This window comes from Pseudomassariella vexata (assembly GCF_002105095.1).
Source record: "Pseudomassariella vexata strain CBS 129021 chromosome Unknown BCR38scaffold_5, whole genome shotgun sequence".
Classification (NCBI taxonomy): domain Eukaryota; kingdom Fungi; phylum Ascomycota; class Sordariomycetes; order Amphisphaeriales; family Pseudomassariaceae; genus Pseudomassariella; species Pseudomassariella vexata.
The window spans coordinates 1,148,418-1,168,363 of NW_024467960.1; the positions used below are offsets into that span (position 1 = coordinate 1,148,418).

General features: G+C 49.7%; 8 protein-coding genes across 8 annotated transcripts; 3 read left to right on the forward strand and 5 right to left on the reverse strand.

Moving 5' to 3' along the window:
* Nucleotides 1–399: 399 nt before the first annotated feature.
* On the reverse strand, nt 400–2,285 carry BCR38DRAFT_429221 (P-loop containing nucleoside triphosphate hydrolase protein). The gene is made up of 3 exons (XM_040859952.1): nt 1,751–2,285; nt 1,210–1,695; nt 400–1,001 (listed from the first exon to the last, which is right to left on the reverse strand). Exons 1-3 carry the CDS (start codon nt 1,898–1,900, stop codon nt 450–452), a joined length of 1,188 nt encoding a protein of 395 aa, XP_040717055.1. The 5' UTR covers nt 1,901–2,285; the 3' UTR covers nt 400–449.
* Nucleotides 2,286–2,872: 587 nt separating this feature from the next.
* BCR38DRAFT_323662 (PPPDE putative peptidase domain-containing protein) lies at nt 2,873–3,662 on the forward strand (the record flags this gene model as incomplete). The annotated part of the gene is made up of 2 exons (XM_040854785.1): nt 2,873–2,962; nt 3,027–3,662. Coding segments are annotated over 2 exons (726 nt in total), but the record flags the coding sequence as incomplete, so codon positions are not given.
* Nucleotides 3,663–4,054: 392 nt separating this feature from the next.
* Nucleotides 4,055–5,387, reverse strand: BCR38DRAFT_456734 (uncharacterized protein; the record flags this gene model as incomplete). The annotated part of the gene is made up of 2 exons (XM_040861953.1): nt 4,055–4,713; nt 5,351–5,387. The coding sequence occupies 2 exons, from the start codon at nt 5,385–5,387 to the stop codon at nt 4,055–4,057; spliced, it is 696 nt and encodes a 231-aa protein (XP_040717057.1).
* Nucleotides 5,388–7,370: 1,983 nt separating this feature from the next.
* Nucleotides 7,371–8,741, forward strand: BCR38DRAFT_429224 (uncharacterized protein). Its single transcript, XM_040859953.1, has one exon. It carries the CDS (start codon nt 7,409–7,411, stop codon nt 8,657–8,659), a length of 1,251 nt encoding a protein of 416 aa, XP_040717058.1. The 5' UTR covers nt 7,371–7,408; the 3' UTR covers nt 8,660–8,741.
* A 2,963-nt stretch (nt 8,742–11,704) lies between these two features.
* Nucleotides 11,705–13,293, forward strand: BCR38DRAFT_338617 (putative mitochondrial inner membrane translocase subunit TIM44; the record flags this gene model as incomplete). The annotated part of the gene is made up of 2 exons (XM_040855629.1): nt 11,705–12,564; nt 12,618–13,293. The coding sequence occupies 2 exons, from the start codon at nt 11,705–11,707 to the stop codon at nt 13,291–13,293; spliced, it is 1,536 nt and encodes a 511-aa protein (XP_040717059.1).
* A 395-nt stretch (nt 13,294–13,688) lies between these two features.
* BCR38DRAFT_465095 (uncharacterized protein) lies at nt 13,689–14,802 on the reverse strand (the record flags this gene model as incomplete). The annotated part of the gene is made up of 2 exons (XM_040862690.1): nt 14,734–14,802; nt 13,689–14,322 (listed from the first exon to the last, which is right to left on the reverse strand). The coding sequence occupies exons 1-2, from the start codon at nt 14,748–14,750 to the stop codon at nt 13,689–13,691; spliced, it is 651 nt and encodes a 216-aa protein (XP_040717060.1). The 5' UTR covers nt 14,751–14,802.
* A 271-nt stretch (nt 14,803–15,073) lies between these two features.
* On the reverse strand, nt 15,074–16,375 carry BCR38DRAFT_429227 (methyltransferase small domain-containing protein). Its single transcript, XM_040859954.1, has one exon. It carries the CDS (start codon nt 15,969–15,971, stop codon nt 15,189–15,191), a length of 783 nt encoding a protein of 260 aa, XP_040717061.1. The 5' UTR covers nt 15,972–16,375; the 3' UTR covers nt 15,074–15,188.
* A 2,017-nt stretch (nt 16,376–18,392) lies between these two features.
* On the reverse strand, nt 18,393–19,527 carry BCR38DRAFT_429234 (uncharacterized protein). Its single transcript, XM_040859955.1, has one exon. It carries the CDS (start codon nt 19,264–19,266, stop codon nt 18,430–18,432), a length of 837 nt encoding a protein of 278 aa, XP_040717062.1. The 5' UTR covers nt 19,267–19,527; the 3' UTR covers nt 18,393–18,429.
* Nucleotides 19,528–19,946: the final 419 nt, after the last annotated feature.

Consider the following 19,946-nt stretch of genomic DNA (forward strand, 5'->3'; position numbering starts at 1 on the left):
CAGGGAAGAGGACACATTTAACCTCAATCAACCTTGGCGAAGACTTCCGATATTAAATCGGCTCTCAACTAGAATAAATAAGCAGCGGAGCTGACGCACAGCTTCATTCAACCTGAGGCCAGATCTCATAGGCAACGGATATTACAGAGGTGTCCATCGAGAAGCAGCGCGAGGCGGTTAACAAGGCACTTATCAACTTGTTGACAGTACTGAGTTCTGACTATTCAATAATAACTGGTTTTAGCGACCTGCTTCTACGTCTGATTTGGGCATTTTATTTGACGGCGGCGTTGGTGATATTGTTTTACTGATTCACTGGGTATGGCTTAGTTGCCCGCAAGGCGGGTTAAGAATCACATCTCCCACAAGTCTCCATAACGGCACATCATATAGCAGGAGGTGATTTTCATGCTCAGGTCATGTTGCATTTATAAGTCTATATAGGTACATTAACCCTTGGCAGCGCCAGCCTTGATGAGTAAGATGTCACCATCTTCCACCACGTAGTCTTTGCCCTTTGTCATGATCTTACCCTTCGCCTTAACCTCACTCTCATCGCCCAGCTCCTTCAAGATCTTGAAGTTATATACTATGGCCTGAATGAATGTCTTCTCAAAATCGGTGTGGATAACGCCAGCAGCTTGTGGCGCTTTCGTGCCGTTGCGAATCGTCCACTGTCTAACCTCGTCCGTGCCAGTTGTGAAGAAACTGCCCAGGTTCAAAACCTTGCGCATCTGGAGAATGATCTTAGGCAGAGCCGACTCAATGCCAAGCTTCTTGCACTCTTCGGCGGCTTCAGCCTCTGTCTCGAATTGAGTCAGACGTTCCTCAAAGCAGATAGAGATAGGTAAGATGGGATCGCCAGCCGCATGCTCCTTCATCCACTCAGCAATCTTGGGAAGGTGCTTGTTCTTCTTGCGCGTGTAGTCCTTCTCGGAAAGATTCACGAGGTAGACCACCGGCTTCGCAGAGAGCAGGAATAGGGGGTTGATGACTTCAACCTTTTGAACCCGTTAGCTATTGTCAACAGTATAACGAAACATAATTGTAGTGGGAGGTTGCAGTCAGAGTGTGTTTTTTATCTCAGTATGTCCTCTGCGTTAATTTGAGGCATTCGAAGAGCTGGGATTATTCAGGCGCTATGGCCCTTTGTCATCATGTAGAAGCGAGGATGGCGTATGTAGCCGAGGAAATTGGAAATTGTCTCACCTCCTTAGGTGACCAGTTGCCCTTTCGGACGTCCTTGCCATCCTTAAGCCATGCAAGAATCTTCTCGATCGTGGCTTCTTCTTCCTTCGCCTTCTTCACCTCGAGACTTTGACCACCCACGCGGGTCTTCTTCTTCTGGTTCTCGAGTGCCTTCTCAGTAAACTCGATGTCCTTTAGACGCAGCTCCTCGGCGATGATGTCGAGATCTCGGATTGGGTTGACGTCACCCTCGACGTGGATGATCTCGGCGTCGTCGAAGCATCGTACGACTTGGAAGATGGCATCGACGGCGCGAATGTGCGACAAGAAGGCATTGCCAAGACCAGCGCCAGTCGATGCACCACGAGTTAGACCGGCGATATCATAGACGGTCAAATTTGCAGGCACGCGCGACTTGGGGTTGTACTTCTCGCAGAGCCAATCGTACCGCTCGTCGGGCACAATAACGCGAGCCTCTTCAGGGTCAATGGTAGCATAAGGGAAGTTCTGGACAGAAACGTCAGCGCACGGTATTATAAAGACCGATGGACGTCTGACCTACAGCCGGGTTTCCGAGATGGCACTTGGTGATGGCTTGGAACAATGTCGACTTGCCGACATTGGCAAGACCAACGATGCCACTCTTCAAGGAATTTCCAGGGCGACCCAAAAGGATCTTCTCCTCTTCCTTTGCTCCCTTCTTGGGCGCCATTTTCTTGCTGCCTCTTTTGGCTGCGTAGCCGCGAACGGTGATGTAGATGTGGGTGGCAATGCAGCTAGGCACGAAGGTGGGATGAAGCGCAGAGCTAGCTGCGAGGGGTATAAGGCGGCGGGAAAGAGAAGTGAAAGGATGGGGAGAGAATATGGACGACGTTTTGGGAGGTACGGGCTGGTTTCTCAGCCCCGGACTCAGAGGAAGAATAACACTGCAGCAACTAAGCTCAGTGGTTCGGTGTTGGTCGTGTGAGTGGGAAGGGAGTGGACAGCCTCGTCCTCAATGGAAGTTGGCGAGCTTCACATTGAAAATGGAGGGGCAGGGCAGGAAGCGAAAAGCTTTTTGCGCTCTGCTCTGTGGGTGGACAGGATTGGAGAGAATTCCCGCCAGTCTTTCTAAGTTTTCACACCCGAAGAAAATGCTGCAGCGGATTTCGGTGGCTCTTTCTGCCGAGCCCACGGTGCAGGTGGTGGGCCGATATAGGTTAGTTGGTCTGATCTCATCGAGCGACCGACGCTGTGACAAGTTCCAGTGATAAAGGCTCCCCAGTGTGTGCCTGGGGCTGCACACCGTAAGCTCATTGGATCCCGCTTTCAGCTTGCGCCGAGATAATAGTGGCTGGTGCTACAATTTCAATCCTCCAGTCCGCCATAGTCGCCATAGTCGCCATAGTTAGTGATTCCAAGCACCTGGCTTCTAGACCACCAAGGTATTGATGCTGATGCACTTACGGCGCAGGTATACCTGTCGTCTGCGCAACCTATGAATCCTCCTGCTCAAAAACCCTCTATCAATCCCTCGCCCGTCAATTGTGCATCGTTGCCTGGCAGGAGTAGTCGTAGAGGGCTTTTGTCATATATCTATCAGCACACTTCTTATCCTGTAGCTTCAATTGCTTTCCGCATCCGACATCCCACCAGCCCATCCAGAACTGCGTTCGTGTCACCAAACCTTACGATGTCCTCCAAGAAGCCCAGGTCATCGCGACAATCCTCCCACAGATCTACCCTCTCGCTGAGCCGAACAGAAATCATAATCAATGTCTACGACCTATTACCTGTAAGTGCCGCCATTATTCTTCTAGCCTTGAGGAGTCTAGCCCTGCTGACCTGTTTGACACCAGCCCGGTCGGCTCTCATCATTTCTCTGGACACTTGGCTCTTCGCTCCTCCATACTGGTGTCGTGATAAACCACAAAGAATATGCCTATGGCGGCCATGACCGACCCCACACAACTGGAGTCTACTGGACCACTCCACAAACCTGCCCACCAGGCGGCACTTTCCGCACCGAGATTCTCCACGGCTTCACATTCGCAACGCCTGCCGAAATCGACACGATAATCAAAGAAACATCGGAGGAATTTCAGGGCACAGCCTACAACCTGTTGACAAAGAACTGCAATCACTTCACGCAAGTGCTATGTGAGCGGCTAACCGGACGGCGGGGACCGGGCTGGCTGAATCGCGCAGCATCCATTGGAGTGGCACTACCTTGCGTGGTGCCAAGAGACTGGATCGATCCGCCGGATTTCGAAACTGCCAACGGAGAGTTGATGGAGGAAGATGAAGACGAGCTTGATACGTCCGAACGGACTCGATTTTTAAGCCGCGGCAATTCATTCCGAGGGAGTATTGTGGGGAATGACGGCGTCGACGAGAGTCCAAGGAGTGGAAATCAGAAGAACAAGGGGAAAGGAAAGGCAAAGACCAGAGATTCAAGCGGAAGGCCACTGCCAGCTGCTGAGAGAGCTCCGGCTGCTGGCAGGTCGTAAGGCACGCAACGGTGCCAGATCAGTACGGGCGAAGTCGAATTTGTGCATGCTATCGTGTCGGCTCCGCCATTGTCTCGTATAACCCCCTTTAGGCGAGGGATGATTCAGCTTGCATTTCAAGGTGTTTGGGGCGTCATTCGGTCGTTGGAATAGGTGAGTGTTTTCGTGCAACTGATACCATATGGTTTTGTTTCATTCCCAGAGAGTACCCTGCATGGGTGAGCATGCTCACTCAATTGATTTGTGAAAAATCGGCATGGCCTCTTTTGTACAGCGTGTGCATGCAGTGTAACATATGATACATTTGGTCTGGAGATACTCCATACTGTCGTTGCGGTCCCCCTTCCTCTGTGTTTGTGCCCTTTACCTAGCAGATTCTAACCCAGACGTCTGGGCTTCTTGCTCCTCGTTCCACCAAATTTGAGCCTCGTAGCATCAGACACCTTCACAATCGCATTCCTGAGCAACTTCCCCTCTGTTCCAAGTAACACCTTCGTAGCAGCTTCTCGTCCATTGCCAAAGCCCCGCAGAACAACCTCCATCTGTGTGATCTCCTTGTGCCATCCGCCCTGGTTCAACTTATCCATGACGTACGCGCACAGCTGGTACGCTGCATCGTACGTGCCTCGTTTCGCCTTTTTAAAGCCAATCTGGCCAGTCGATATTGAAATTATGGCGTTGCGGTCCGGCTTTGTGACGGTGATGTGCGTATTGTGTTTGTGCCCGTAGACGTGGAAGTGGAATGGCTCAGGTCCCCAGTCTTTCTTCTTACCCTCGACTTCGGCAGCCGCTAGCTCGGATGAGGTGGGCAAGTTTGATGCGCGTGCGGCAATGTCCTGCGCAAGCTGCTGCGAGTTTTTAGGGATGGAGAGAATCTGGGCCACATGCTGCAGGGGATTGACCGGTTTGGGAGATGGCCTGAAGCTGTGTAGGGAAGGCGAGGAGGGCGGTTCGCTCGCCTTAGGGCGAAGAGAGGAAAATGTAGTCCTCGGCGACGCTGGTTCTTGCGGTGGTGTCGGCGGTTGGTCTTCTGCGTCTGTTCTTCGAAGCAACGTTTGGGAGAAGGGCCGTACACACTGGGGAGCCCCATTTCGCATGCATCGCATTGCGTGCAACCTTGAAGTCGCCAGAAGGCGACCAGTTGGCCTGCTCATCGTCAAGGCATGAGGTTGCTGGAGGGTTGTGTCGTTGTTTCTACCTCAGTGAAAGTCTCGAAATTTTGGCATTGAGCTGACAGCCAATACTACGTACGGCTGTCAAAAGCTGGTTCAGGCTGGTGTGGGTCCGTGTGTTAAGACCAAGGTCCACTTTAACTACAGATGCGAAAGGGTTTAATCGCGGGTAGCTTTACCCAAACTGCTTCGAGCACGAGGCATAGTGCCTCATCCCCTACCCAGAATGCAGCTGAGGCCCGAGATTGCATCACATTAATGTTCACATATAGATGTATCCTGTCTGCTTACGTACCTTTAAAGGCAAGTATGATGTGCAATGTACCATGCTATGGAGTCTTTCATCGATATTGCTCTCTTTCAGCATGCATCGCATATGAGAAAATGGAAGATATGGTAGGACAATAGAAACAGTCACCAACTCGTGTCGAATAATCAGACAGGCCAATGAATCTCCACTCGTACCACGTTTGTCCTGTTTCCCGGTGCATAATGTGTCACAGTGGGAGGAGAGACGGCGCACTAGCAAACTGGCCATATTACGTATTCATAATGCAAATGTACGGACATGGATTGCTACACTGCAAGCATACCGATATTCCTGTCTCGTTTATTCTGCAAATACTTCATCAATAGCCTTCGCTGGTCGACAGAGACCCCCACGCTAGATGAGAATAAAAAGCCAACAACGAGACTGCTTTTCTACACGAAATTGCAGATAGCTTCTTTTTACTTAGTAGAATAGATGTACCTTAAAATTCGGATGTTGGTAGATGATGAGTGCAACAGACGTGGCACGTGGGCCACTTCCATCAGAACTGGTAAACAATAGCGACTCAGGTTAAGAACTTCAAATCGACATATCCTCCTGCAGCATTCCAATGTTATTAAGTGGGGTCTCTTTTTGTCTTCACCACTCCGCGCTGGCACGAGTTATTCTTTCTTTTTCTAGAAATATATCCCTACAATGCCATATAATAAGTACCACCTCAGCCCTGTAGATATCCATGATCCTCCTGTATATTCTGCAAATCTAAATTGAATCGTTACATAGCTGCTGTAATAGCCTTACCCGAAGCGCCCCTTAACGCCTTTACAGCTAGTGCTGTTACGAACCTAATTTTGCTGAATAAGATCCTACGTTTACTATAACGATATAGCTATGGATCTCTGCACAGAAGGGACATCAAGAATTTCAATCTGTTAAGCCATCCATTCCCGTCCTCATTGCCTCAACAATTCAACCAACTCTATGCTACTGTAGCCCCGAGACTGGGTATAGCCAACGAAATCATCTTCTGTGCAAACGAGTTTGCCTCTCTCTTAATGATTGTTATAAGCTTTTCGTGATATGCTTCATGAAGATTGACATGGGGAAAAGGTATATCCGGTACTAGCTTCCAAAGAAATTTGCAAAGCAGCTCACGTCCCATTTGATGGTTGAACTTGAGCAGACAATGTGTTAGTGTCTATCGCCGAATAGTCCCATAGTGTCTCCGCTGACCTTGTCCGGCATTTTCTCGGATCCGGCCTTTTTCTCAGCGTTGAAAGTATACACCATCCACACAAAGTATCATGTCTGCAATTGCAGCGTACTCTTTGTCCTCTAGATAAATGTGTGGGAAGAAGGTGCGCAACTTGTTTTGATGCCATGAAATTCGCAAAATGTTCCCTAAACCACATATAGAAACTTTCCCATGGACAAAACATACTTGCTGAAACTGCGACACTATATGGTATCGACGAGTGTGAGGAGTCCCACCAGTATGCAATGGATCATACATGAAATTCAAAATTTTCGGCCGAGTCAGGGCTAGAAATGTTATCTTGCATAAAATAAAAGATTATTATTATTATTATTAAATACGCCGTAGGCTCGAAGCCCCCGGTACCTCTGCTCAAATAAAAGAACTTTTGCAGACCGTTTTCTGTGGGCCTCAGAATTCTTGAGAGTGCTAAACTCCAATATTGGGTTGAGGAGAGTGGGAAATAGCGGCTTATTGCATCGATTTCGCTCTGAATCCCGAGCTGGAGTATGTCATTTGAGGGAACCTAAATGATTACCTCCATTGTGGCATTAGTCTTCGGGTGTAGGACTTCCATCTAGCCGGCATGGCATTGCTCATGTGCCAGTTTTTCTCTAGATTCGACCAGCTTTGGTTTCGTTAAAGTAACGGACGTCAACGCGTGTGGTATTTGGCCCATTATCAGACGAAAAGAAGTAAGCTGATTACAATAAGGGCTGGTACAATAAGAACTCGCCTTTCAGGGTCCCAGCTTGACCGGCCTCACGGAAAATGATGTGGCAGGTTTTGCTACGACACCAATTGGCATGGGATATGGATATGTCGCTTGCGCACTTGAGTATAGATAGCGCGCATGTCCAGCGTTGGCACATTCAGATCTACACTTACTTGAGTACTTACTCTTAGGGGGCAATATTCCCGGAACATTGTTTAACCGATGGATATACTCACTTCGTATCACAATTTTCCGCACCCACAACTATACTTGCGTCAGAAATCAACCCAGGAAACGAGTACCGCCCAGGATCCCACTATGAAGAAATTTGAACGGAAAGCGCAGTCAGAGAGGAAACATGGCCCTCTTTCGGTCAGCTCTGCGTCAAAAGCACCCGTGGCACCACCAAGCGGTCGGCCAGGATGGAAAGGGCCCAGCTATATCAAGAAAGCACCTCGGCAACTTCCCAAACCTTCTTCACCGCAAGGGCCTGCTTCAGTGGTCCAGGAACAGCTTCTCCCGGTTGAGCTGCAGCAACTGGTCCTTGACATCTTCCGCGACACATTTCCTGCATCGTATGATTTCGATGCACTGAAACCCACTCTGCAGGAGATAAAAGATGCATTGATCCAAAGGAATTTCGATAGGGCATTTGGAAAGGCAGAATTTCTGGAAGCCTATGCGATTCGGTGGAGTCCGAGTCGAGCGCTAGCGTACTCGAATCTGTTGGCTTGGGTCTGTGGAGAGAGAGCGGAGGAGATATGGGTAAAACGGTTGATAGGCATCACCAAGGACAGCCCAGCGAATGTTGTATGCTTCGGCGGTGGCGCGGCGGAAATTATGGCATTTGCAGGACTTCTACGGCATCTTCGTGCTGGCGCAGCTGGCAGACCAAATCCTCCTGAAGACGTCTCCGAGGAGCTGGAAGCACTATCGATGTCTGAGTCTACTGCTACTTCGACATCTACTGCCCTCAACCTCCATCTTGTCGATTCCGCGAACTGGTCTTCGGTCGTGTCGAAGCTGCATGCTGCCCTCACAACCCCTCCAACTCTCTCCAAATATGCAAGCGCCGCAGCTCGCGTGGCAAACGCGTCGTTCCTCTCCTCTGACGCTCTGAAGTCCACCTTCACCCAAGGCGATATTCTTGAATCTGGGATTGAGGATCTAAGCTCCATGATCGGGCCCGAACCGGCCTTGCTGACTCTCATGTTCACCCTGAACGAGCTTTACACAGCATCAATGCCCAAAACAATAGCCTTCTTGCTGAAACTGACAACGGCAGCACCAAAAGGGAGCCTACTGCTGGTGATTGATAGCGCTGGATCTTGCTCCGAGACTACAAAGAAGAAATATCCTATGTCTTGGTTGATGGACCACACCATGTTGTCAAAGAGGGTCAAGAACGGCGAGAGGGACGAAGACGAAGGCGAGGGGGAGGAGACGACATCGGCGTGGGAGAAAGTTGTGAATGAGGAGAGTACATGGTTTAGGCTGGCCGAGAGCCTGAAGTACCCGGTCAGTCTGGAAAACATGAGGTTCCAGGTGCATTTGTTCAAGCGTTTGTAGACTCGCACACCTAGTTCATTGTGAAAGATCCCTCTACCACTGACGAGCCCGGATCTGTTTGAGTGAATTCAAAGATATTGCCATGTTTGGTGCCATTCCAACAAATATCAAGGGATTTCTTGCTTGATTACAAAAGCGATGCGTTTCAGGGCCTGATCACAGAAAGTGTATGAAATATTGTGGCAGGACCAACACTGAATTGTCCCACAGCCTTCCTTGCACCCCCGTTGGTCCGGATCACACCGGGTAAAACGTGCCTGCGTGCGTTCGGGGTACATTGTAGCTGCTCTGCCTCAACGTAGGTCGTTCAGTTTAGACCGTGCGTCAAATGAACGACATGGCCTTGTTGTCAAATGGTAGCCAGGGGCGGTTTAGTATGGAAAACGTATGCTTGATTATGCTCGAAACGATCGACGGCTCTTTTTGGGTCGATGTGTTTGCTTCTTCGTTGCTGTAATCCTTGGTGTGGATTGTCTTGGATGTCAGCAGTGAGAAACTTCCCAGGATTTTGCGGGGATTGTCATCAGTGTATCCTGACTGTCGTTGCCAGTCTTCAGTGGTTGCTCTGCAAAGATTATCCTCATTGTAGATGTCTTCCATGCTCTTATGCCTTCTCTAGTCTTTAATCATCTAGTGTTGGTCATCGGTCGTCTCAAGATTCACAAAGATGGATTGTCATTTCTGAAGCCGTCCCTGCACTTTCTCGCTGAGTAGATGGGCGCAGCATCTTGAGAACAGGGCACTGGAAGTTACCGACGAAAATTATATTGAATAAAAGTGATTATTCGTAGCAATGCACATATTAATGTTGTGTACTGGAGAATAAGCAAGCAAGACGGGAAGCCTTTGCTGTGAATCAATCAGTGAGATGGCGACAACGGTAATGCCAGCTTTCCTTGCCCAACATTCTGCAGACAAGTCACTCAATGGTAAGATTGCAAAATTTTATGATTTTTTGATATATTACGACATATAAAAAAGAAAAAAAGAAAAAGGGCCCTCTCTCGGGCTCTGAGTAGAGCATGTCATAGTCTACAAGCAAGATAAGTATCATAGGATGGGTGTTTAGCGTATGGGGGGTCACAAAACAACAAGACACATTATTAGCAGGAAACCACCTTCCTCATGGCACCGCATCAAGTGATTTAACATAATGAAAATGAAGGAAATAAATAAAAGATTATAACTGAGATGCCCCGACGGCGACTCAAGGACCATCCACACCACTATGTGCAATGCAGGGGTCCTGTCCTGGGGGATACTTTTCTTGATTATTCATTGCCCAGTGTGGGTATAATTGAAGATAAAGGATCGAGACGAGGCTTGAACGAAGAGAAGACTGCTCAAATAGTTGGAGGGCGAGGCTGGCTGGTTACGGGTTCCTCAATAAGAGTCGCACTAGTTCCCGTTCATGATATTTTGAAGCATACCATTATTCTTACTCTGATTGCGCGTCCATGTCTTAATTATCTGATAGGTCAATTTTCTGCTACACTCTATTTACCAAGAAGGATCATGTGATTGCACATTACGAGCTAGATGCAGCCCATTTGGTTGATACGAGCCCATAGTTGCAGCTGTAATAGCCGAGAATCATAACGGCAGCATCAGAAGGCTACATGGTACTATTAATATTTATGGGTAGCTGCAAGGTCCAATATATGTCCCAATGATCTTTAAGGATGCTGGACACAGGGATACTATGATAGTCTTAGCTAGTCGGGTTGGAACAGCAAAGGAAAGTGTCATACTGGATGGGCCATCACTCCTTCTGTCAGCATATTTTTCAAGTATATTTTTATGATCACAAGACATATTATCTGCCTGTAATATACGCTGTAAGTGTGCTGAAGCCCGGATGTGTCCACTCAAGACATGACAGTCGGCACTGCTGGAGATTTCAAGCGCTCACCGCAAGTTATCGCTGCTATAATTAAACTTGTCACCCAAAGGTCCCCAAACGGGTTTCAATGACCCCATGCTTTATATAAAACCATGCCTGGCATAGTCTGCTACCCAAAAAATAACATGCCTTGTGACTGGACCACAAGGTTGCTGGACTATGCTATAGCATATCACATGTCGGCATTATCCCCAAATACCTATATCAGATGTCATAAGCACACAATAGTGCTACATGTCAGTATTTGAAGCCATTTGGCATCATTTATTGCTACTTAAATCACAAATTATCTTGCTGTCAGAAGAGATTGGGTTATTTCGACTGCAGTTGATATGTGCTTTGATTGAACTGTTTGACCTGACTCAATCCTTGTGGTATGTATTCAGTTTTGTGGTAACATGACCTGAATTTACCTATGTATCTCTCATGTATTCAGTGTAATATCGTCTAGTGTTGTGTCTTGATGAAAGTTGGCACAAAAGCGGCAAAATTCTACTACCTTAGCACCGGAATCAGCAATCCCAACCCATATTAGCAACTAATTATTGTAAATTTTGAGGCTTATATCAAAGCATACAGAACACTTACAATGCACAATAAATCCTTAGTGGCCCTCGAGGTTATTCAGCCTCGGAAGGGGGTTATCACTAACCTGTAACAGTAGATTCGCAGAAGGTGTTCGTCAGTATGCTGGTGCCAACAGCTCCACTCGAACTACGGAAGATCAAGAAGACGATGCCAAGAAAAAAAGTCGACTGCATACCTCTCGAAATCGCCGACTCTGCTGGTGCTCAAAGATATCTCATGTTGTGTTGGGTTCATCCCATGGGAACATCGCTTATATCAACTGGCTCAGCTCTGGGTCTAGACAGTGAGATAATGAGCTGAGATAGATACGGGTCCCACTTCCAGCTGCTAAGTCGGAATCGGCAAAGCATTGATCCGACAGCTGCCATTCGCCCCAGCGGTTGGCGGGAGGATCGTAGCTGCAACAGCAAAGTCGGGAAGAAAATCCTAGCGATTCCAATTTCTTAGCCTGTCCACGGTATCGTCCGCAGCAGTTTGTCCTGGGAGGCTCACATAACGACACCATGAGTTCCCTAAGGCAAGTCGCAAGGACGAGTAATGCTTCCACAACAATTATGAGGGCGCCTTTGCTGGCGCCCTCTTTTGGCAGATCTCCAGCGTATCGACGGTTAGCATCAACAGTTGGCCACCCAAAAGCAACTGTCTTCGGAGAGCCTACATTTGTCTCTTCGAGGCTGTCATCATCCCCTTACGCATCGCTCCGATCGCCTTTCCTTCCCGAGTCCATAGGCGCAATACAATCACGCGGCCTTCATGGAACGCCACAATGGTTCCAGGATCAGCCGCAACAACCTACGAAGCCCGAGTCCAAATCTGCAAAGCCCGACGAACAGGCCAAGAACGAGGACGACGGTGAAAAGTCCGAAAATTCAGAAAAGTCAGAGGACAGCAAGCAAGAGAAGAAAGAGGATCTTCCTCCGCCGCCTCCGCATGGTGACAAGACGCCGTGGCAGGTCTTCATGGAAACCATGCAGAGCGAGTTCAAGGAAAACAAGGAGTGGAATGAGTCAACCAAGCAGCTCGCCGCTGGAGCCAAAGAGATCAGCGAAAGCGAGTCAGTCAAGCGCGCGAGACAGGCTTACGAGAGCACAACCGGTGCAGTTTCGTCAACGGCCGGGAAGGTGCTGAAGACCAGCGCAAGCGCCATCGGCAAGGGTGCGGCCTGGACCTGGGAAACTCCCGTTATGAAAGGCGTTCGCAAGGGCGCCAACATTACTGGCGAGGCGCTTGACAAGGCGACGAAGCCCATCAGGGAGACCGAGGCGTACAAGAACGTTAAGGATGTCATTGATGACGGCAGCAGCTCCAGATATGGCGGCTGGGTGGAAAAAGAGGAACGTCGGAAGGCAAGAGAGCTGAGGGAAAGGCAGGCTGCGAACGGACAAAAGCCGGAGGATATGGTCGAGGACCCTAAGTATGCCGCCGCTCTCCCAAGGAGACAGTTGTTGTTGACTAACAAATGAATAGTGCTGGTACCAATATTACACTCCACAAAGATGCAAGGTGGAAGGAAGCATGGCGGGATTTCCGAGACCAGAACAAAGTGGTTCAAGGATTCTTTGGCGCGAGCAAAATCTACCAAGAATCCGAAAACCCGTTGATTTCGACGGCCCGAAGCATCACTGATCGAATTGCCGGTTTCTTCGCCGAGAATGAGACCGCCATGGTCATCAAGAAGTTCCGATCGATGGACCCCAACTTCCAAATCGAGCCTTTCCTGCAGGAGCTCCGAGAATACATACTGCCTGAAGTTCTTGACGCATACGTCAAGGGCGATGTCCAGACGCTGAAGCTGTGGCTGTCGGCAGCACAATACTCGGTCTACGAGGCGTTAACCAAGCAATACCTCCAAGCCGGCATGAAGTCGGATGGCCGCATTCTCGATATCCGCCACGTCGATATTTTGAAGGCTCGGATGTTAGATCCGGGTGAGATTCCCGTTTTCATCATCACCTGCCGAACGCAGGAGGTCCACGTCTACCGCAATGCCAAGACCAACGAGCTAGCGGCGGGTATGGAGGACAAGGTGCAGCTTGTTACCTATGCCATCGGCATCACGCGAACGCCAGAGGACGTGCAGAACCCCGAAACGAGAGGCTGGAGGTTGATTGAGATGCAAAAGAGTGGGCGCGACTATATCTAAGCGGCGACTCTCCCGCAAGTCTATTCCCGTTGCGAGATACGACTGATACCACTATATGTTCTATTACTGTACAAAATGGGTGGTTTATAAGTAGAAGGATGGAGGTCATTGCTGCGGCGGCGGCCGGTCTCATCACACCACTCTGGGGTCTGGCATGAAGGCGTTCAATATATGGCGTGTATGCATCAGCTGGATCGATTGTATTATAGACAAAACGGCGCATAGTGGAAGGGTGAAAGCGTTCGCTTGAGCCAATGAACACCATTTCCGTTCACTGCTTCGCAACTAGTGCTGCGCTGAGGTATAGAACTCGGGCCGAACACCAAGCGATATCGTGGAAATCTACACGATGTCTCAATGCCTCGAACATCCACCCTGGAAGACTAGACACCACCTCATTCGTTTTTGGCAGGCTGGCCATCTGAACTTCTGGCTTTCCCCTCGCTGTTCAATTTGTCCTGTTTGAACTCCTCTCTAACAGCCGTCAAACACTTCCCCAGCAGATTCAGGCCCCAGCGTTCCCGGCTGGTGTGCTTTGACGCATCCTCCTCGCTGAACTCGATCCCCCAAATCCCATCCCACGGGCTCGCCTCTATCAACTCCCGGTCCCCCGTGGCCAACAACGCCTCCCGGAAACTCGTACTGCGCACCACTACAGCATTACTCACATCCCCCAACCTCCAGCCAACCTGCCGGCCTTTATCTTCTTCGGCAGCAGCAACCGGATACGTAAACTTGAGATAATTTCCCCTCCTCACAATGCCCTCCCGCTCCCGCTCCCAAATATCCTTGTCGAATCCCCTCACGCGGCGTCCAATCGCTTTGACGTCCCGGGGCGTGGTCGCGTGCAGAACTGCCGCCGCGTTTTCAGTGTCGTTGAAGAGCAGGGCTTTGTGGTGCATCATGTAGTGTTCTGCTGTTGGGTAGATCTCGAGTTGCGAAGACGAGGGGTCCCGAAAGGGCTGGTTGAACCATTGGGAGAGGAAGCCAGTGCGTGGGTGGCGCTCGCGGTAGAAGAAGAGGGGGCCGCTGCCAAGAAAGGGGGATGGGGGTGTTTCTGTGGTTTTTGGTGGTTTTGATGGAGCTTGGGAGGAGGGTTGGGTGTTGCTGGGGGCTGCGGAGGAGGGGGATGGAGGGGGAGGGGGAGGGGTTTTGCGCTTTCGGGACATGGCTGTTGTTTGAAGAAACCTGTGGTTGATGTTACGACAGCAGCAGTATGATTTATGATGGAAATGAATCAGATGTAAGACTTGACGAGAGGCCTTATTGCAGATTTCTCATTGAAGTTCGGTGAGTGACTCATGTTGCTGCAACCTTGGAGCTGAAAGCGCCCGAGAAACACTAAAACTTAGTGGTCGCACTGAGCCAGCCTGTGAGTTGACTGGTCCCAATTTCATTGGGAGTTGCGAGAAGCTGCACGGAATGCTTGACCTATTGTACCATACGGAAGAGTCCATGGGAAATTGCTGAGCCTCGAGGTCGAGGTTTCCGCTTTATATTTGAGATCGCAAAGGGCCATGGTCCTGACGAAGCAGGAAATCCACCTTAGCATTGGCTTGATAAGAAGACACGGTAGGTCAGTAACGCGAGGTGGGTTATATTGATAGTAATACAAATTGAATGTAAGTTTCCAAAATTGACAGGCGATAGTTGGAAGAACATGCACTTGTGATCATGAAGATCTATAAGTGGAGATAAATACAGAAAGGAGTTCAATGGAATTAGGTACCATCACAAGAGTGTTGCTAGGCTACGGCAGCTAGTATAGACAGTCTTGTAGTCGTGGGTGAACGTTTTGTATATTTATTGACCACCACGTGTACATTACTCGTGTAATATCAACACGCTTCCCGGCATCTCCTGGGCCCCCTTTATTTTTAGCAATACCAACGCCCCTAATATTTCTTCCTAAACAACCCGCCAAACCAACAAGTAATACCAACCCATTTCTGACTTCTCGGTCCAAGTTTCCCGACCATCTCATCATCGACAGCCCGTTCAACCATACCACGATCGCCCTCAAGCTCCAGTCCCCATTTAGCCGCCTCCGCAACTACATCCTCGACCGTATGCGCATAGCTAGTCGGCCTAATCTTCTCGCCGGTATTGGGGTCAACAAACCCAGCCTGACTGATACCACCCATATGCGAGTGCATGTTCGTCAGCAGCAGCACACCATCAGTCTTGAGCATCATCGTAACTTTCGAGAAGAAGGCCGGCAGGGGTATGTGTTCGATGACGAGAGTGCTGATTATACCGTCTGCATCCTTTGCATGAGCTGGCGGGTCCGATGATGCCAAGAGGTCGAACAACTCGAATTGGACATCTGACCGGCTCTTTGCATCGGCCTCAGCCGGTGTCTCGGCGTTAAATTCCTTAAGTCTGGCTTTGGCCACTTCGAGCATCCCGTCACTTGAATCTAAAGCCGCGATGTGCGCGTCCTCCACGATGAGCAGGAGAGCGGTGTTACGACCAGTGCCGCATCCCAGATCGGCCATTCGCCACGGTTTGGGGGACCTGATTGAGGAGATGAAACGAGGCATAAGGTGCTGCATCTCGATATTATCGAGGGCTTGGAGGAAGTTGCCATCTGTGTCGTAGACTTTTGCCCATCTGTTGTAGGCTTCGGTGGTAGGAACGTATTTGATGCTCGAAAAAGAAGGGTCAGCGGACGACATGGCGGTAATATTTGCTGCTTGAGGCTGCGTGAGTGATCAGGCTGCATTGAACCAGTGTTGGGGTATCTAAGATGCAAAGAGCTCAAACATCGATTAGTCGGGCTTGGCCGTACATAATGCACTTGTGAAAGTTGGCGTCTTGGCTCGGAATGATGTGAGTCACCGGAGTGTATGTCAATGAAAGGGCGTTATGCAGTGCTTTGCTATATAAAGTGCAAGTGAAACAACCATAAGTTATGCGAGTAGAAAAAGCTAACTCGCTTCAGTTGGACGCTGGATCGGTTAAACATGATGAAAGAGGTTAAGATGTCTGAGAAGATAGCCGGATGCCATGAACGAGAACTTGGAAAGTTATTGGGCCGAGGAGCTCGTTCAGGAATTAGCCACTAAAGCGGATTATAAATACTCTGACCCACATTTGATTATAGAACGCAAAAAACTATGGCGGCCGAAAAGGTGTGCCGACCACCTCCTTAAAGTCTTTAAGATTATTGTAAAGAAGTAAGGACAGCAAGTGTATTAGACTCGCAGCTCAGCCATAAGATGACATATAATTTGTCTTCATGGACGTCCTATTGGTTGGTGCCGAAAGGAATGCTGAATGTACGTACAGGGTTAGCCATCGATCGTATCGCTGGCATTTTGACCCACTCTCGCTCGCTGACCAGCGAGCGGCCTTAAGGACGCTCGTCGAGCGTTGACGTATCGCTAGGTGGGTCGCTCGGCGAGAGGATCGGCGAGCTCGGCGAGAATGGTGATAGTTTTTGGTGTTTTGGTATTACTACATAACCTCGTCGTCCAGCCCTGAGAGGCCAGCTGCTCTTACAACAAGCCGCCAATCATTGTTATCCACCAAATGGAGGGGAATTTGTGGTGTACACACCATTCAGACTCCAAGACCCTATGCTCTGGGCCTGTGATACGATCCATCGGCTTAGGCGATTCCTCAACGGACTCAACATACGCCCTGCGCTGTTGAATTGACGCTCAGTCTCGCATGTTGACGGAGGTATAGTAAGGTAATCTATAGCCACATAGCTAAGCCGAGGAAAACGTCGCTGACCACAATCCCTCCACCATCGTATTGGGTTATCCTTGCATACTGCGATGTCGCAGACTGGCTCGGCGAGGTATAGATCGAGCTCATCTTCGATTGGCGGCAGCGGTTGGGTAACTTGGGCCGGACGCTTCGCCCTAGACTTGTATATCTTCGTCCTTCTTGTCGCCTGGGTATTCTGTATGCTTTGCGTACCGGGGTCGGGTATCGTGGAGTTGTTACTACGTTGCCTAAAGAATAGACGTCTTTGAGCAAAGCTCATCGAGGCCACGCTCTGCTCAGTTGGACGCTCGCTGGTAATTACGTCCCTATGGCACATCTCTAATTAGTCATTATCGCACAAGAGCACGCTAACTTACATGGTACTATAGTTATTAACCCACTCCATCCTTAGCTTGCCCATTACGTCAGCCCTCCACGTATCTTGCTGCCGACAAGGTATCGACGACCAGGCGTCGTCGAGATGCTTCATCTTTCGGCAAGGATGGAAGATTACGGCAGCATAGTACGCGAGCCCCGTCATCTTGGTACAGAACTCGTCGAGCTTTTTCCAACTAAGACGCAAAAAAAACCTGGAGTGTGCGGCGCGTTTTAAGGTCAAGTCCTGTAAAGAAATCGCGTATTAGTACTAGCTAAGGGAAAAGTTAAGCGCCATACCTTCAAAGATTGGGATATCTTCACCATTTAGCTGACCATTGTGAGACCTCTTTTCTATATAGACAACGCCCTCATTGGCAGAGAGCTCGAGATGGTCAAGCAAGATCTCGAATGAAGGGAAGTAATCCCACATGCCGCCGACCTTGCCCTCCTCGTCATCGTTGACAACAGCGCGCGATTGCAGGCTTTTTGAGATAACTGCGAAGTCCCTTAATACGAGCTGAATAGCCCGGATCACGCGCCAATCATTGGTAGTAAGGCCATACTTGAGGATCTAATCAGGCTAACATTGTCATCGAAGAACAGGTCAACGTCATCCTGTAAATCGGTCGGAATTGGAGATTGCGAGGCATTGGCTTTATTGGCAATTAGTTAGGGGACTCTAACGGTCCTAAACACCAAAATAGGGTCACGATACCACTCTAGCTCCACTTTCTTAGCTTCAACCCCTGTCAACAGGGCCCGACCCCTAGTAACTTCCAGGGGCACCCTACTCTCGCCGAGACTTAGCGAGCGATCCAGGTCAAGACCTCTCGCCGCGAGAATTTGCAAAGCCATTATCACTCGTCGAGATCTTGAGTATGCCAGACCCACTCGGCGATACGCTCGTTCTTGGCGCCAAGGCTTGCCGATCCCCTCGGCGAGCGCTCGATCGATGGCTAACCCTGTGTACGTATTATTCCATCAAGTACTTCAGTTGGAAATACAGGCATGTACTCGAGCACTAGCACTGCTTTGCGTCTGTCAAAACATATTTTTATCTAGAGCTCTACTTACAGCACCCCCGACCACCTTCAACACCCCCTCGGCCGTCAACCTTCCCGGCTCCCCCTCCCAAGTCATGGTATCCGCAATATCTCGGACTCCTCTCTCCTTATACAACTGCTCATCCACAAACTCCATCGTCTTCCGCGCATTCACATTCTTCCCCACCTGGAAAAGCTGCACTCCAATCTGATGTCTGGGCGCCTCCATCTTATCCAGCCTCCTCGCCGCGTTAACCACCGCGGGTCCCAACCCAAGGCTCCTGCCATGTAAGATACTAGCCGTAATGACTATGAGATTGAGCGGGCGCGGGAATATTCCCCTCGTGCGGCGGCGGTGCTGGTCTACATTGAACACAATGGCACTCAGTAGACTGTCCAGACGGTCGCCTAGCTTGCAGCGCCCGTGGGGCTTCACGTCGCGGAAGATGCCCTCAACATTGTCGTGGAAGTCGGGGATTCCTTCGACGAGGCCGATGTTGCGGTACCCAGAATCGGCGGTGGACGAAATGAGCGGGATATAGCCGCGGGGGCGGTGGTGCAGGAAGTATATGTCGATGCCGTTGGGGTCGTGGCCGATGCAGATGGACGAGATGGAGACCAGCAGGGATTCGACTTCATCCCAGTAGGGCTCCATCGAGGCCGAGTCGTCGATTAGGAATGCAGTGTCGAAGTGCGTGAGGAAAGCGTAGGGGTCCTTTTCTATGCTGACATTTTGGTAAGGACGAGTTGGGGGGGTTCGCTGCGAAGAAGGACCGGCTGGGATGGTTGGCTCCAGAGGATATGGAGCAGAGCCTGCTAGGATTGAAGGCTCCATTGGGTATGAAATAGGCGCTTCTACAGTGGCAAGGATTTCAGTATTGTTTCTCGAGTTTTGAAGAGGCTGGCTTACTGTTCCTCGGGTCGCGATTATCTCTGTTCTCCGTGGCGGATGCTCGTGTCTGACGCAGTTGCATGCGAGAAGGAAAAGTCGATTTCGATGGCTTGCCGGTGGCGAGAAGTGTTGCAATTTGTCTTTATCTGACTTGAAATGCGCTTGACTGCTGTGTTTTCACTGTTGCCTGGGCAATCGCGTGGTAGGTAGTTGTTTGCCTCGACGTTCATTCATTCAACGTGACGTAAGGATCACAACGTGTGTCATGGAAAAGCCTATATGAAGCCCAGTGGCCCCTCTGCACATGCAAATCATTGAGATGGTCTTGGAATCAATGACAAGCAATTGTATGTTACTCACACATGAGTGTCGTCGGAACGATGACACGGTGTCTGTTCAAAGACGCCTGCCCTTGAAGCTACCCTACGAACATGGCCGATTTTATTTGATCTGAACAATCATGCCTGTCTAAATGATCACTCGTGCCTCCACCCCATATTCACTCCCTACTGTAGTTACCTGGATGGTCTTATTGAAAAAGAATCGTCTCAGCTTCGGTGGGCAGGTACGCTTCTACGAGGACGGCCGGCCAGCGATATTCACTTCAACTGGAGGCCACAGGA